Raw genomic sequence first — 14,992 nt, 5'->3', positions numbered from 1 at the left:
GTTGGGGACTGCCGCGCCGGCCGCCCCTGGAGCGGCGGCGCGGCTGAGACTTGTAGTGCGCCGGGGACGTAGCGCCGACCGTGCTTTTACGACGGCGGCACTTATAAATTTAGTCCCCGGCTTTTGCGGCCTAGCTCCGCTTCGTTCCCGCCCCCACCCTGTCAATCAGGGCAAGGGAGAGACGCTGTACGATAGTCAGCGCCGAGGGCTGGAGTCTTATTTACATACTCCAGCCCTCTCACTGGGCACAGTGGGACGCAGGTTTCCCGCTCTTTGTCGGCACACGCCCAGGGCCCGCCCCTCTCCATAGGACGCCGGCAGCCATTCCTACATGCAGTCTGGCTGGAGTACGGACACAGGCTCTGGGAGACCCAGACAAGGGATTTCTGGCGACCACACACCCGCGTTAAGCGGGCGGTAAGCAGCACATTAGTGCTGGCCCCACTAGTGCCACAGTGTTTTATTGGTGTACTTTTTTTCTCCATACCATATTTATATATATATTGCACTGTAAGGTCGCTTCTTGGCTGTATACCCTATCTTGCTCTGAGGAGACGACGACATGTCATCCGCAAAACGCAAGGGTGCCAAGACACAGGCTGTATGCGCTGCTTGTGCCGCTTGTGGGGCTGATCTACCGGCAGGTTCCAATGACCCCCATTGTGTGCAATGTTCGGTCCCTGTGCCACTTCGTCAGCCGGAGTCTATGGTGGTAGTGGCCCAGGCAGAGTCGCCGGTGAACCCTGTCCCGGTGACTGGGACAGAGTTTGCAGTTTTTGCTGACAAGATTTCTGTCACTATGACAAAGATCCTAGAGACCTTGCAGGCCAGGCCAGTTACTCAGACCATGGACACTGCTGCGGCAACGTTCCCCGGTCCCCCTCAGCTGGAGTTAATCCGTGCCTCAAGGGGGTCCCAGGCATCTCAGGCTGAAGGCTCTGACTCAGATGGCAGTCCCAGGCAGCCTAAGCGAGCTCGCTGGGAGAGACCCTCCACGTCATCACGCGGATCAGGGTCTCAGCGAGAAGAGTCTCTACATGATGAGACAGAGGAGGGTGATCAGGAGTCTAATCCTGAAACCGCTCTCAATCTGGATACTCCTGATGGTGACGCCATGGTAAATGACCTTATAGCGGCCATCAATAGCCTATTGGATATTTCTCCCCCTGCCCCTTCAGCAGAGGAGGCAGCTGCACAGCAGGAGAAGTTCCATTTCAGGTATCCCAAGCGTAAACTGAGTACTTTCCTGGACCACGCTGACTTCAGAGAATCTGTCCAGAAACACCATGCTTATCCAGACAAGCGTTTCTCCAAACGTCTTAAGGATACACGTTATCCCTTTCCCCCTGACTTGGTCAAACGCTGGACCCAGTATCCAAAGGTGGACCCCCCAATCTCCAGGCTTGCGGCTAGATCCATAGTTGCAGTGGAGGATGGGGCTTCACTTAAAGATGCCAATGACAGACAGATGGACCTTTGGTTAAAGTCTGTCTATGAAGCTATCGGCGCGTCGTTTGCTCCAGCATTCGCGGCCGTGTGGGCACTCCAAGCTATTTCAGCTGGTCTGGCACAGGTGGACTCTATCATACGTCCAGCAGTGCCGCGAGTGGCGTCCCTAACCTCGCAAATGTCTGCGTTTGCGACTTACGCTATCAACGCTGTCCTGGACTCTACGAGCCGTACCTCAATGGCGTCTGCCAACTCTGTGGTTTTGCGCAGAGCCTTGTGGTTAAAGGAATGGAAAGCGGATTCTGCTTCCAAAAAATGTTTAACCAGCTTGCCACTATCTGTAGACAGACTGTTTGGTGAGCAATTGGCTGAAATCATTAAACAATCCAAGGGTAAAGACTCCTCCTTACCCCAGCCCAGATCAAGCAAACCTCAACAGAGGAAGTGGCAGTCGAGGTTTCGGTCCTTTCGAGGCTCCGGCAAGGCCCAATTCTCCTCGTCCAAAGGGACTCAGAAGGAGCAAAGGGGCTCAGATTCCTGGCGGGCTCACTCACGCCCCAAGAAGGCAACCGGAGGCACCGCTTCCAAGGCGGCTGCCTCATGACTTTCGGCCTCCTCCCTCCGCATCCTCGGTCGGTGGCAGGCTCTCCCGCTTTTGCGACATTTGGCTGCCACAGGTCAAAGACCGGTGGGTAACAGACATTTTGTCTCACGGGTACAGGATAGAGTTCAGTTCTCGTCCTCCGCCTCGGTTCTTCAGAACTTCCCCACATCCCGATCGAGCAGATGCCCTTCTGCAGGCGGTGTGCTCACTAAGAGCAGAAGGAGTGGTGATCCCTGTTCCTCCGCAGGAACAAGGGCAAGGTTTTTACTCCAATCTCTTTGTGGTTCCAAAAAAGGACGGCTCGTTTCGTCCTGTTCTGGACCTAAAGCTGCTCAACAGGCATGTGAACGCCAGACGGTTCCGGATGGAATCCCTCCGCTCAGTCATTGCCTCAATGTCTCAAGGAGATTTCCTTGCATCAATAGACATCAAAGATGCTTATCTCCACGTGCCGATTGCTACAGAGCACCAACGTTTTCTACGTTTCGTGATAGGAGACGACCATCTCCAGTTCGTAGCTCTGCCATTTGGTCTGGCGACAGCCCCACGGGTTTTCACCAAGGTCATGGCGGCAGTGGTAGCAGTCTTGCACTCTCAGGGTCATTCGGTGATCCCTTACTTGGACGATCTACTTGTCAAAGCACCCTCTCAAGAGGCATGCCAACACAGCCTGAATGTTGCGCTGGAGACTCTCCAGACTTTCGGGTGGATCATCAACTTTTCAAAGTCAAATCTGTTACCGACTCAATCACTAACGCACCTTGGCATGGAGTTTCATACTCTCTCAGCGATAGTGAAGCTTCCGCTGGACAAGCAGCGGTCACTACAGACAGGGGTGCAGTCTCTCCTTCAGGGTCAGTCGCACCCCTTAAGGCGCCTCACGCACTTCCTAGGGAAGATGGTGGCAGCAATGGAGGCAGTCCCGTTTGCGCAGTTTCATCTGCGCCCACTTCAATGGGACATTCTCCGCCAATGGGACGGGAAGACAACTTCCCTGGACAGGAAAGTCTCCCTTTCCCAGACGGCCAAGGACTCTCTGCAATGGTGGCTTCTTCCCACCTCATTATCACAGGGAAGATCCTTCCTACCCCCATCCTGGGCAGTGATCACGACAGACGCGAGTCTGTCAGGGTGGGGAGCAGTTTTTCTCCACCACAGGGCTCAAGGGACGTGGACTCAACAGGAGTCCACCCTTCAGATCAATGTTCTGGAAATCAGGGCAGTGTATCTTGCCCTACTAGCCTTCCAGCAGTGGCTGGAAGGAAAGCAGATCCGAATTCAGTCGGACAACTCCACAGCGGTGGCATACATCAACCACCAAGGAGGGACACGCAGTCGGCAAGCCTTCCAGGAAGTCCGGCGGATTCTGATGTGGGTGGAGGACAGAGCTTCCACCATATCAGCAGTTCACATCCCGGGCGTAGAAAACTGGGAAGCAGACTTCCTCAGTCGCCAGGGCATGGACGCAGGGGAATGGTCCCTTCACCCGGACGTGTTTCAGGAAATCTGCCGCCGCTGGGGGGTGCCGGACGTCGACCTAATGGCGTCTCGGCACAACAACAAGGTCCCGACCTTCATAGCGCGGTCTCGCGATCAAAGAGCTCTGGCGGCAGACGCCTTAGTGCAAGATTGGTCGCAGTTCCGGCTCCCTTATGTGTTTCCACCTCTGGCACTCTTGCCCAGAGTGCTACGCAAGATCAGATCCGATTGCGGCCGCGTCATACTCGTCGCCCCAGACTGGCCGAGGAGGTCGTGGTACCCGGATCTGTGGCATCTCACGGTCGGCCAACCGTGGGCACTACCAGACCGACCAGACTTACTGTCCCAAGGGCCGTTTTTCCATCGGAATTCTGCGGCCCTGAACCTGACTGTGTGGCCATTGAGTCCTGGATCCTAGCGTCTTCAGGATTATCCCAAGGGGTCGTGGCCACCATGAGACAGGCTAGGAAGTCCACTTCTGCTAAGATCTACCACAGAACGTGGAAGATTTTCTTATCCTGGTGCTCTGCACAAGGAGTATCCCCCTGGCCATTCGCGTTACCTGTCCTTCTTTCCTTCCTGCAATCTGGGTTGGAAAAGGGCTTGTCGCTCGGCTCCCTTAAAGGGCAAGTCTCGGCACTATCCGTGTTTTTTCAGAAGCGTCTAGCACGACTTTCTCAGGTGCGCACGTTCCTGCAGGGGGTTTGTCATATCGTCCCTCCGTACAGGCGGCCGTTAGATCCGTGGGACCTAAACAAGGTCCTTGTTGCTCTCCAGAAGCCGCCCTTCGAGCCTCTGAGGGATGTTTCACTTTCTCGACTCTCACAGAAAGTGGCCTTTCTGGTAGCGGTCACGTCTCTTCGGAGAGTGTCGGAACTAGCAGCGCTGTCATCCAAGGCTCCCTTCCTGGTGTTCCACCAGGACAAGGTAGTGCTGCGCCCCATTCAGGAGTTTCTCCCTAAGGTGGTATCCTCTTTTCATCTTAATCAGGATATCTCCTTGCCTTCCTTTTATCCGCATGCAGTTCATCGGTATGAAAAGGATTTACATTTGCTAGATCTGGTGAGAGCACTCAGAATCTACATTTCCCGCACGGCGCCCCTGCGCCGCTCGGATGCACTCTTTGTCCTTGTCGCTGGTAAGCGCAAAGGGTCGCAGGCTTCCAAAGCCACCCTGGCTCGATGGATCAAAGAACCAATTCTTGAAGCCTACCGTGTTGCTGGGCTTCCGGTTCCATCAGGGCTGAAGGCCCACTCAACCAGAGCCGTGGGTGCGTCCTGGGCATTACGACACCAGGCTACGGCTCAACAGGTGTGCCAGGCAGCTACCTGGTCGAGTCTGCACACTTTCACCAAACATTATCAGGTGCATACCTATGCTTCGGCGGACGCCAGCCTAGGTAGAAGAGTCCTGCAGGCGGCAGTTGCCTCCCCGTAGGGGAGGGCTGTCTTTGCAGCTCTAACATGAGGTATTTCTTTACCCACCCAGGGACAGCTTTTGGACGTCCCAATCGTCTGGGTCTCCCAATGGAGCGCCGAAGAAGAAGGGAATTTTGTTACTTACCGTAAATTCCTTTTCTTCTAGCTCCTATTGGGAGACCCAGCACCCGCCCTGTTGTCCTTCGGGATTTTTGGTTGTTTTCGGGTACACATGTTCATGTTGAATGGTTTTCAGTTCTCCGATGTTACTTCGGAGTGAATTTGTTTAAACCAGTTATTGGCTTTCCTCCTTCTTGCTTTAGCACTAAAACTGAGCAGCCCGTGATCCCACGGGGGGTGTATAGCCAGAAGGGGAGGGGCCTTACACTTTTTAGTGTAATGCTTTGTGTGGCCTCCGGAGGCAGTGCTATACACCCAATCGTCTGGGTCTCCCAATAGGAGCTAGAAGAAAAGGAATTTACGGTAAGTAACAAAATTCCCTTCTTTTTTCTCAATGTACACCCTGCACCCCATCTCGACAGAAAAAAAAAACAAATGTAGAATTTTTTGCAAATTAATTAAACAAGAAAAACTGAAATATCACATGGCCATAAGTATTCAGACCCTTTGCTCAGTATTGAGTAGAAGCAACCTTTTGAGCTAGTACAGCAATGAATCATCTTGGCAATGATGCAACAAGTTTTTCACACCTGGATTTGGGGATCCTCTGCCATTCTTCCGTGCAGATCCTCTCCAGTTCTGTCAAGTTGGATGGTGAACGTTGGTGAGCAGCCATTTTCAGATCTCTCCAGAAATGCGGAATTGAGTTTAGGTCAGAGCTCTTTCTGGGCCAATCAAGAATGGTCACAGAGTTGTTTTGAAGCCACTCATTTGTTATTTTATCTGTGTGCTTACGGTGATTGTCTTGTTAGAAGATGAACCTTCGGCCAAGTCTGAGGTGCAGAGCACTCTGGAAGAGGTTTTCTTCCAGGATATCTCTGTACTTGGCCACATTCATCTTTCCTTCAATTGCAACCAGTCGTCCTGTCCCTGCAGCTGAAAAACACTCCCATAGCATGATGCTGCCACCACCATGTTTCACTGTTGGGCCTGTATTGGGCAGGTGATGAGCAGTGCCTGGTTTTTCTCCACACATACTGCTTAGAATTATCACCAAAATGTTTTATCTTCGTCTCTTCAGACCGGAGAATCTTATTTCTCGTTGTCTGGGAGTCCTTCATGTATTTTTTTTGCAAACTCTATGTGGGCTGTCATATGTCTTGCACTGAGGAGAGGCTTCCATAGAGTCTGCCATAAAGGCCCGACTGGTGGAGGACTGCAGTGATAGTTACATAGTTACATAGTTATTTAGGTTGAAAAAAGACCTAGGTCCATCTAGTTCAACCTTCCTCCACCAGTTGTACATTTAGTCACTAAGTCATTTATAACCAACAATGTTTTGTGTACTGAGGAAATCATCCAGCCCTTTTTTAAAAGCTGTTATAGTATCTGCCATTACTACCTCTTGTGGTAGGGCATTCCACAGTCTGACCGCTCTAACTGTAAAGAACCCTTTCCTATTTAGGTGTCGGAATCGCTTTTCTTCCACTCGCAGTGAGTGCCCCCTGGTCCTTAGTATTGTTTTCGGAAGAAATAAGTTATGTGCCAGTCCTTTATATTGACCACACATGTATTTATACATATAAATGAGATCTCCTCTGAGACGTCTTTTTTCTAAGCTAAGCATATCTAACTTTTTCAATCTGCCATCATATGGGAGGCCTTCCATTCCTTGTAATAGTCTAGTTGCCCGCCTTTGAACTGACTCTAACTTCTGAATGTCCTTTTTAAAATGTGGAGCCCAAAACTGGATCCCGTATTCCAGATGTGGCCTTACAAGTGATTTATAGATGGGTAACAATACGTTGGGATCACGGGATCTAATCTCTCTTTTTATACACCCTAGAATCTTGTTTGCTTTAGCAGCTGCTGCCTGACATTGAGTGCTGCTGCTCAGCTTATTTGTAATGAGAATACCCAAGTCCTTCTCCTGTTCTGTAGTCCCGAGTTTACTTCCATTTAATGTATACGCAGCTATAGGATTACTCCGTCCTAGGTGCATTACTTTACATTTATCAACATTAAATCTCATTTGCCAAGTATCTGCCCATTCTGACATCTTATCCAGATCTTTTTGTAATATTGTACTATCCAGGTCAGTTTTTAATATCCTACATAGTTTGGTGTCATCGGCAAAGACTGACACTGTACTATCAATCCCATTCACAAGGTCATTAATATAGAGAGTAAAAAGAATTGGTCCTAGCACAGATCCCTGCGGCACCCCACTGCTGACTATAGCCCATTTAGAGAATGTAGCATTTATGACTACTCTTTGTTTCCTATCTTTTAGCCAATTCCTTACCCAGTTGCATATTGTGTCCCCTAGTCCTTGCTTCTGGAGCTTTAGTATAAGGCTATTATGTGGTACAGTATCAAATGCCTTTGCAAAGTCCAAATAAATCACATCAGCTGCATTACCAATATCCAGGTTTGCACTTACCCCCTCATAGAACCCCAACAGGTTGGTTAGACACGACTTATCTTTCATGAATCCATGCTGCTTGTCAGTTATCATATTATTTTCTGCAATATATTTTTGCATGTCATCCCTTAAAATGCCCTCAAAAACTTTGCATACTACTGATGTCAGGCTTACTGGACGGTAGTTGCCTGGATCTACCCTCTTACCTTTCTTAAATATCGGTACCACATCAGCAATCCTCCAATCCTGAGGCACCAACCCTGTTACAAGTGAGTCTAAAAAGATGAGATACAGCGGTCTGTCGATTACGGAGCTCAATTCCCTCAATATTCGTGGATGAATGCCATCTGGCCCTGGGGATTTGTCAATGTTTAATTTACTCAGACGTAGGCGTACTTCATCTTGTGTTAAATTAATTATATCGGGTGGTGGACTTTGATTTTTCACTTGTTGAATGATCCCTGGTACAGTCAGTTCCTTGGTGAATACAGATGAGAAATGCCTATTTAATATCTCAGTCTTTTGTTTGTCCTCTATAACTAACTTGTTATTATATTTTAAGGGTCCGATACTATCCTTTGTTTTCCTTTTGGCATTAATGTATTTTATTTTAATGTCATTGGCGATTTTTGTTTCAGTAGCTAGTTTTGCTTGTTTGATTTCTTTTTTGCATTGCCTATTGATATCTTTATACTCCTGCAATGCTATTTCTGTATTCTCAGCCTTTAAGATGTTAAACGCCCTTTGTTTTTGTTTTATTATACTTTGTACAGTCTTATTTATCCATAGTGGTTTCTTTTTATTCCTGGACATTTTATTACCAGAGGGTATAAGTTTTTTACAGGACTCTAGCAGTATATCCTTAAACTTACCCCATTTATGTTCGGTATCCCCAGTTACCATGACTCTGTCCCAATCTACACATTTAAGCTCTTCCCTTAATTTGTTGAAATCAGCTTTCCTAAAATTCCAGGTTTTAGCATTCCCCCTTTGAAATGTTCTATTGAATATTATGTCGAAGCTTACCATATTATGATCGCTGGTGCCCAAGTGCTCCCGGACCTGTAGATTTGAAATTGTATCCGGTCTATTTGACAGGACCAGATCTAGCAAATTATCTCCCCTGGTCGGTTCATCTACCATCTGAGAGAGGAAATGGTCCTGAATGGTAGATAAGAACTTACAGCTTTTAGCAGAACCAGAAGATTCTATGTCCCACTGCATGTCTGGATAGTTAAAATCCCCCATAATAAGAACCCGATTATTATTATTAGCTGCCTTTTCAATTTGTTCCAGCATTTCACCCTCTATTTGTTCAGGTATGTTAGGAGGCTTATAGCAAACTCCAATTAGCATTTTTCCATTATTCCCCTCCCCATGTACATTTACCCATACTGACTCTACATTGTTGCTGTTCCCCTCAATGTCATCATACAACACAGGTTTTAGGTTAGATTTGATAAATATACACACCCCACCACCTTTTTGGCCTTTCCTGTCCTTCCTAAATGTACTATAACCCTGTATGTTTGTCACCCAGTCATGGCTTTCATCCAGCCAGGTTTCCGTAATGCCCACCACATCATAATCCATGGTTGGCATAAGAGTCTCCAATTCATTAATTTTGTTTGCAAGACTTCTTGCATTTGCCAGTAGACATTTAATCCTATTAACACCTTTATTACTCCTAGCCTCCCTACGTTCCTTGTATGTCCCATCCCCCCCTAATCCTTCATTGACCCCTACCATCTCCCTGTCTCTATCTGCTCTATCTATCCCCTTATTTGCTCCACTACCCTCCCTCCCCCCCGATCCTAGTTTAAAAGCTCCTCCATCCGTCTGACCATTTTCTCCCCCAGCACAGCTGCACCTTCCCCATTGAGGTGCAGCCCGTCCCTACCGTAGAGCCTGTAGCCGACTGAGAAGTCGGCCCAGTTCTCCATGAACCCGAACCCTTCCTTCCTGCACCAATTTCTAAGCCACATGTTTATCTCCCTAAGCTCCCGCTGTCTTTCTAGTGACGCTCGTGGCACCGGTAGTATTTCTGAAAACACCACCTTGGAGGTCCTGGACTTCAGCTTCTCTCCTAGTTCCCTGTAATCATTTTTAAGGACCTTCCACCTGCCTCTAACTTTGTCATTAGTACCAATGTGCACCATGACCGCTGGGTTTTCCCCAGCCCCACCCAGCAATCTGTCTATCCGATCCACAATATGCCGAACCCGAGCACCCGGCAGACAACACACTGTTCGGCATTCACGGTCTCGGCGACAGATGACCCTGTCTGTCCGCCTAATTATAGAGTCCCCTACCACCAACATCTGTCTGGGCTTTGCTGCACTCCTATTTCCCTCCTTCCTACAGCAGTTGTTTTCCTGGTTGCTAGGAGCAACATCCTGCTGTAGTGACCCTAGTCCAGGCCCTTCATTCCTAATATCAGCCAAACAGGCATATTTACTAGGTTGTGCCAGGTCAGGACTAGGCTCCCTGACACTTTTCCCCCTACCTCTTCTTCTAACTGTTACCCAGCTACCTACCTCTGGGTCCTGATCTTCCCCACTTCCACCCTCCTCCATATCACTGGCCCCAGACAGAGAAAGCTCAGTGAGCTCTAAACTCCTCTCCAGGTTTGCAATGCCCCTTAGTGTTGCAAGCTGCTTATTTAGATCAGTTACTTTGGCTTCCAAATACGCAACATGCTTGCATCGAGTGCAGATATAGTCACCCTCGAACGGCTGCTCAAGGCATGCATACATCTGACAAGATACACACCTGGTAGCATTGTCCATGGAGCACCTATCAAATGGGGATCAACAGTAAAGTAGAAAAACAAAGAGAAAAAAACGAAAGAAACCCAATGGGAAACGTATAAGGATAAATTCAAACTATGTTCTTGTGTCAAACTATGTAATTGTGTTGAAACTTTGTGGAACTTTCTCCCATCTCCCTACTACATCTCTGGAGCTCAGACAGTGATCTCGGGGTCTTCTTTACCTCTCTCACCAAGGCTCTTCTCCCATGATTGCTCAATTTGGCTGAACGGCCAGTTCTATGAAGAGTTCTGGTGGTCCCAAACTTCTTCCATTTATGGATTATGGAGGACTCTGTGCTCTTAGGAACCTTGTACTGCAGAAATTATTTTGTAACCTTGGCCAGATCTGTGCCTTGCCACAATTCTGTCTCTGAGCTCCTCTTGGGCAGTTCCTTTGACATCATATTTCTCAGTTGGTCTGACATGCACTGTGAGCTGTGAGGTCTTATACAGACAGGTTTGTGCCTTTCCAAATTAAGTCCTATCAGTTTAATTAAACACAGCTGGACTCCAATGATGGAGTAGAACCATCTCAAGGAGGAGCACAAGGAAATGGACAGTATGTGACTTAAATATGAGTGTCTGAGCAAAGGGTCTGAATACTTTTTACCATGTGATATTTCAGTTTTTCTTGTTTAATACATTTTCAAAAATTTCTACATTTCTGTTTTTTTTTCTGTCAAGTAGGGGTGCAGAGTGTACATTGAGAAAAAAATGAACTTTTTTGAATTTACCAAATGGCTGCGATAAAACAGAGTGAAAAATTTAAAGGGGTCTGAATACTTTCCATACTCTCTGTATATTCTCATTAGGGTCCTGAATTGATTAAGCTGATGTTTAGTAGTAAACAGCCCCTCCAGAGAGTACCTGAAGCATTTGTTTTACCTTTTTTGCCAGTTCGTGATGAAAGGATAGATAATGAAACTAGGTTAGAATATGTACCCAGTTTTATAGGAGTTTTTTAGGAGCTGAAATCCTTCTCAAAAGCTTGAGTTTTTATTTAGTTTCTGCTCCAAAAACTCAGCAGGCTGTGTACTCATGCAATGCAATATGAAACATTTGCTACACCCGAAGACAACAGAAAGCTTTGTACCAATTTTTTTTTTTATTATTTTAGGCAAATTCTGTTCAGTACACGGGTGATCCTCTGCAAGATTTCACTCTGATGAGGTTCTTGGACCGATTTGTGTACCGTAATCCCAAACAGCCCAAAATAAAAGGTAATACTTTGCTCACCAAGCTGCGTCCAGGTGGAATTAGACAAAGCTCTTAGAACATTATCTGCTATTACTCAATTTAACGTACTAATTAAAGGGTCACTCCTGGGAATTCTTTTTATCCCAAAAGGCTGTTACTAGCGGTTTTATACAGTGGTGTGTTGTCTCGTATATAAAAGTACAGTTCTTAGCCTTTTTTCTTCACTGTGCCCCTCTTGGTGCATGCTGCTAGCTCTGCACAGTGTCCTTTGTCTTCTGGCATCTGATACTATAGCCACTTTTATGTTTTCCTGTAAATCGATGATGTGTAGTTCAAAGTAGTAAATTATATATATTAGTACAGACCAAAAGTTTGGACACACGTTCTCATTCAATGAGTTTTCTTTATTTTCCTGTTCAAATGATTTTTAGTAGGTTTTGTAGTTCACAAATCTTGAAATCAAGCGTTGGAAAATTTAAGGACATATAGATAGTATAACAAGGTTAAGAAAATGCACATATTTTCATGACTCTGAAAATTGTAGATTCACATTGAAGGCATCAAAACTATGAATTAAAAATGTGGAATGAAATACTGAAAAAAGTGTGAAACAACTGAAAATATGTCTTATATTCTAGGTTCTTCAAAGTAGCCACCTTTTGCTTTCATTACTACTTTGCACACTCTTGGCATTCTCTTGATGAGTTTAAAGAGGTAGTCACCGGAAATGATTTTCCAACAGTCTTGAAGGAGTTCCCAGAGATGCTTAGCACTTGTTGGCCCTTTTACCTTCACTCTGCGGTCCAGCTCACCCCAAACCATCTCGATTGGGTTCAGGTCTGGTGACTGTGGAGACCAGGTCATCTGGCATAGCACCCGATCACTCTCATTCTTAGTCAAATAGCCCTTACACAGCCTGGAGGTGTGTTTGGGGGTCATTGTCCTGTTGAAAATTAAATTATGGTCCAACTAAATGCAAACCGGATGGAATAGCACGCCGCTGCAAGATGCTGTGGTAGCCATGCTGGTTCTGTATGCCTTCAATTTTGAATAAATCTTCAACAGTGTCACCAGCAAAGCACCCCCACACCATCACACCTCCTCCTCCATGCTTTACGGTGGGAACCAGCCATGTAGAGTCCATCCATTCACCTTTTCTACAAAGACACGGTGATTGGATCCAAAGATCTCAAATTTGGACTAATCAGACCAAAGCACAGATTTCCACTGGTCTAATGTCCATTCCTTGTGTTCTTTAGCCCAAACAAGTCTCTTCTGCTTGTTGCCTGTCCTTAGCAGTGGTTTCCTGCTGCACTAAGTTTCCTCTTAACAGTTGATGTAGAGATGAGAAGGTGTGTCCAAACTTTTGTTCTGTACTGTGTGTGTGTGTGTATGTATATATATATGTATATGTATATATATATGTATATATATATATATATATATATATATATATATATATATATATATATATATATATATATATATATATATATATATATATATATATATATATATATATATATACACATACATACATACATACATACATACATACATACGTATATGTATATATATATATATATATATATATATATATACACATGTGTATATATATATACACATGTATATGTATATATATGTATGTGTGTGTATATGTATATATATATACCGTATTTTTCGGACTATAAGACGCACCCTTGTTTTAGAGGAGGAAAATAAAATTTTAACCAAAAAATATGGTAATGACACACTGTTATGGGGCGAGGATCTGCTGCTGACACTGTGTTATGGGGGTAATGTCCCCAAATTCTCTACTAAGGTACCCCATTCTGATAAGGATCCTCCTGCCTTGTATATGATCCTGCTCATATACCCCCCATCCTGCTAATATACCCCCCATCCATCCTGCTCATGAAATGCCCCCATCCATCCTGCTCATGAAATGCCCCCATCCATCCTGCTCATGATATGCCCCCATCCATCCTGCTCATGATATGCCCCCATCCATCCTGCTCATGATATGCCCCCATCCATCCTGCTCATGATATGCCCCCATCCATCCTGCTCATGATATGCCCCCATCCATCCTGCTCATGATATGCCCCCATCCATCCTGCTCATGATATGCCCCCATCCATCCTGCTCATGATATGCCCCCATCCATCCTGCTCATGAAATGCCCCCATCCATCCTGCTCATGAAATGCCCCCATCCATCCTGCTCATGAAATGCCCCCATCCATCCTGCTCATGAAATGCCCCCATCCATCCTGCTCATGAAATGCCCCCATCCATCCTGCTCATGAAATGCCCCCATCCATCCTGCTCATGAAATGCCCCCATCCATCCTGCTCATGAAATGCCCCCATCCATCCTGCTCATGAAATGCCCCCATCCATCCTGCTCATGAAATGCCCCCATCCATCCTGCTCATGAAATGCCCCCATCCATCCTGCTCATGAAATGCCCCCATCCATCCTGCTCATGAAATGCCCCCATCCATCCTGCTCATGAAATGCCCCCATCCATCCTGCTCATGAAATGCCCCCATCCATCCTGCTCATGAAATGCCCCCATCCATCCTGCTCATGAAATGCCCCCATCCATCCTGCTCATGAAATGCCCCCATCCATCCTGCTCATGAAATGCCCCCATCCATCCTGCTCATGAAATGCCCCCATCCATCCTGCTCATGAAATGCCCCCATCCATCCTGCTCATGAAATGCCCCCATCCATCCTGCTCATGAAATGCCCCCATCCATCCTGCTCATGAAATGCCCCCATCCATCCTGCTCATGAAATGCCCCCATCCATCCTGCTCATGAAATGCCCCCATCCATCCTGCTCATGAAATGCCCCCATCCATCCTGCTCATGAAATGCCCCCATCCATCCTGCTCATGAAATGCCCCCATCCATCCTGCTCATGAAATGCCCCCATCCATCCTGCTCATGAAATGCCCCCATCCATCCTGCTCATGAAATGCCCCCATCCATCCTGCTCATGAAATGCCCCCATCCATCCTGCTCATGAAATGCCCCCATCCATCCTGCTCATGAAATGCCCCCATCCATCCTGCTCATGAAATGCCCCCATCCATCCTGCTCATGAAATGCCCCCATCCATCCTGCTCATGAAATGCCCCCATCCATCCTGCTCATGAAATGCCCCCATCCATCCTGCTCATGAAATGCCCCCATCCATCCTGCTCATGAAATGCCCCCATCCATCCTGCTCATGAAATGCCCCCATCCATCCTGCTCATGAAATGCCCCCATCCATCCTGCTCATGAAATGCCCCCATCCATCCTGCTCATGAAATGCCCCCATCCATCCTGCTCATGAAATGCCCCCATCCATCCTGCTCATGAAATGCCCCCATCCATCCTGCTCATGAAATGCCCCCATCCATCCTGCTCATGAAATGCCCCCATCCATCCTGCTCATGAAATGCCCCCATCCATCCTGCTCATGAAATGCCCCCA

The 14,992-nt window shown here is 47.0% G+C and overlaps 1 protein-coding gene across 2 annotated transcripts in view; it reads left to right on the top strand.

Moving 5' to 3' along the window:
* The window catches only part of CEBPZ (CCAAT enhancer binding protein zeta), a 165,362-nt gene that overhangs the window by 74,662 nt on the left and 75,708 nt on the right, over positions 1-14,992 (top strand). For both annotated transcript variants that reach the window (XM_075339701.1, XM_075339702.1), the window contains exon 8: positions 11,425-11,527. In XM_075339701.1, coding sequence (XP_075195816.1) covers positions 11,425-11,527 — 103 coding nt within the window. The remainder of the gene's footprint in view (positions 1-11,424; positions 11,528-14,992) is intronic.

This window comes from Anomaloglossus baeobatrachus, chromosome 3 (genome assembly GCF_048569485.1).
Source record: "Anomaloglossus baeobatrachus isolate aAnoBae1 chromosome 3, aAnoBae1.hap1, whole genome shotgun sequence".
Taxonomy (NCBI): domain Eukaryota; kingdom Metazoa; phylum Chordata; class Amphibia; order Anura; family Aromobatidae; genus Anomaloglossus; species Anomaloglossus baeobatrachus.
The sequence above is the reverse complement of the archived record's forward strand: the minus strand, read 5'-3'. Positions and strand labels throughout refer to the sequence as shown.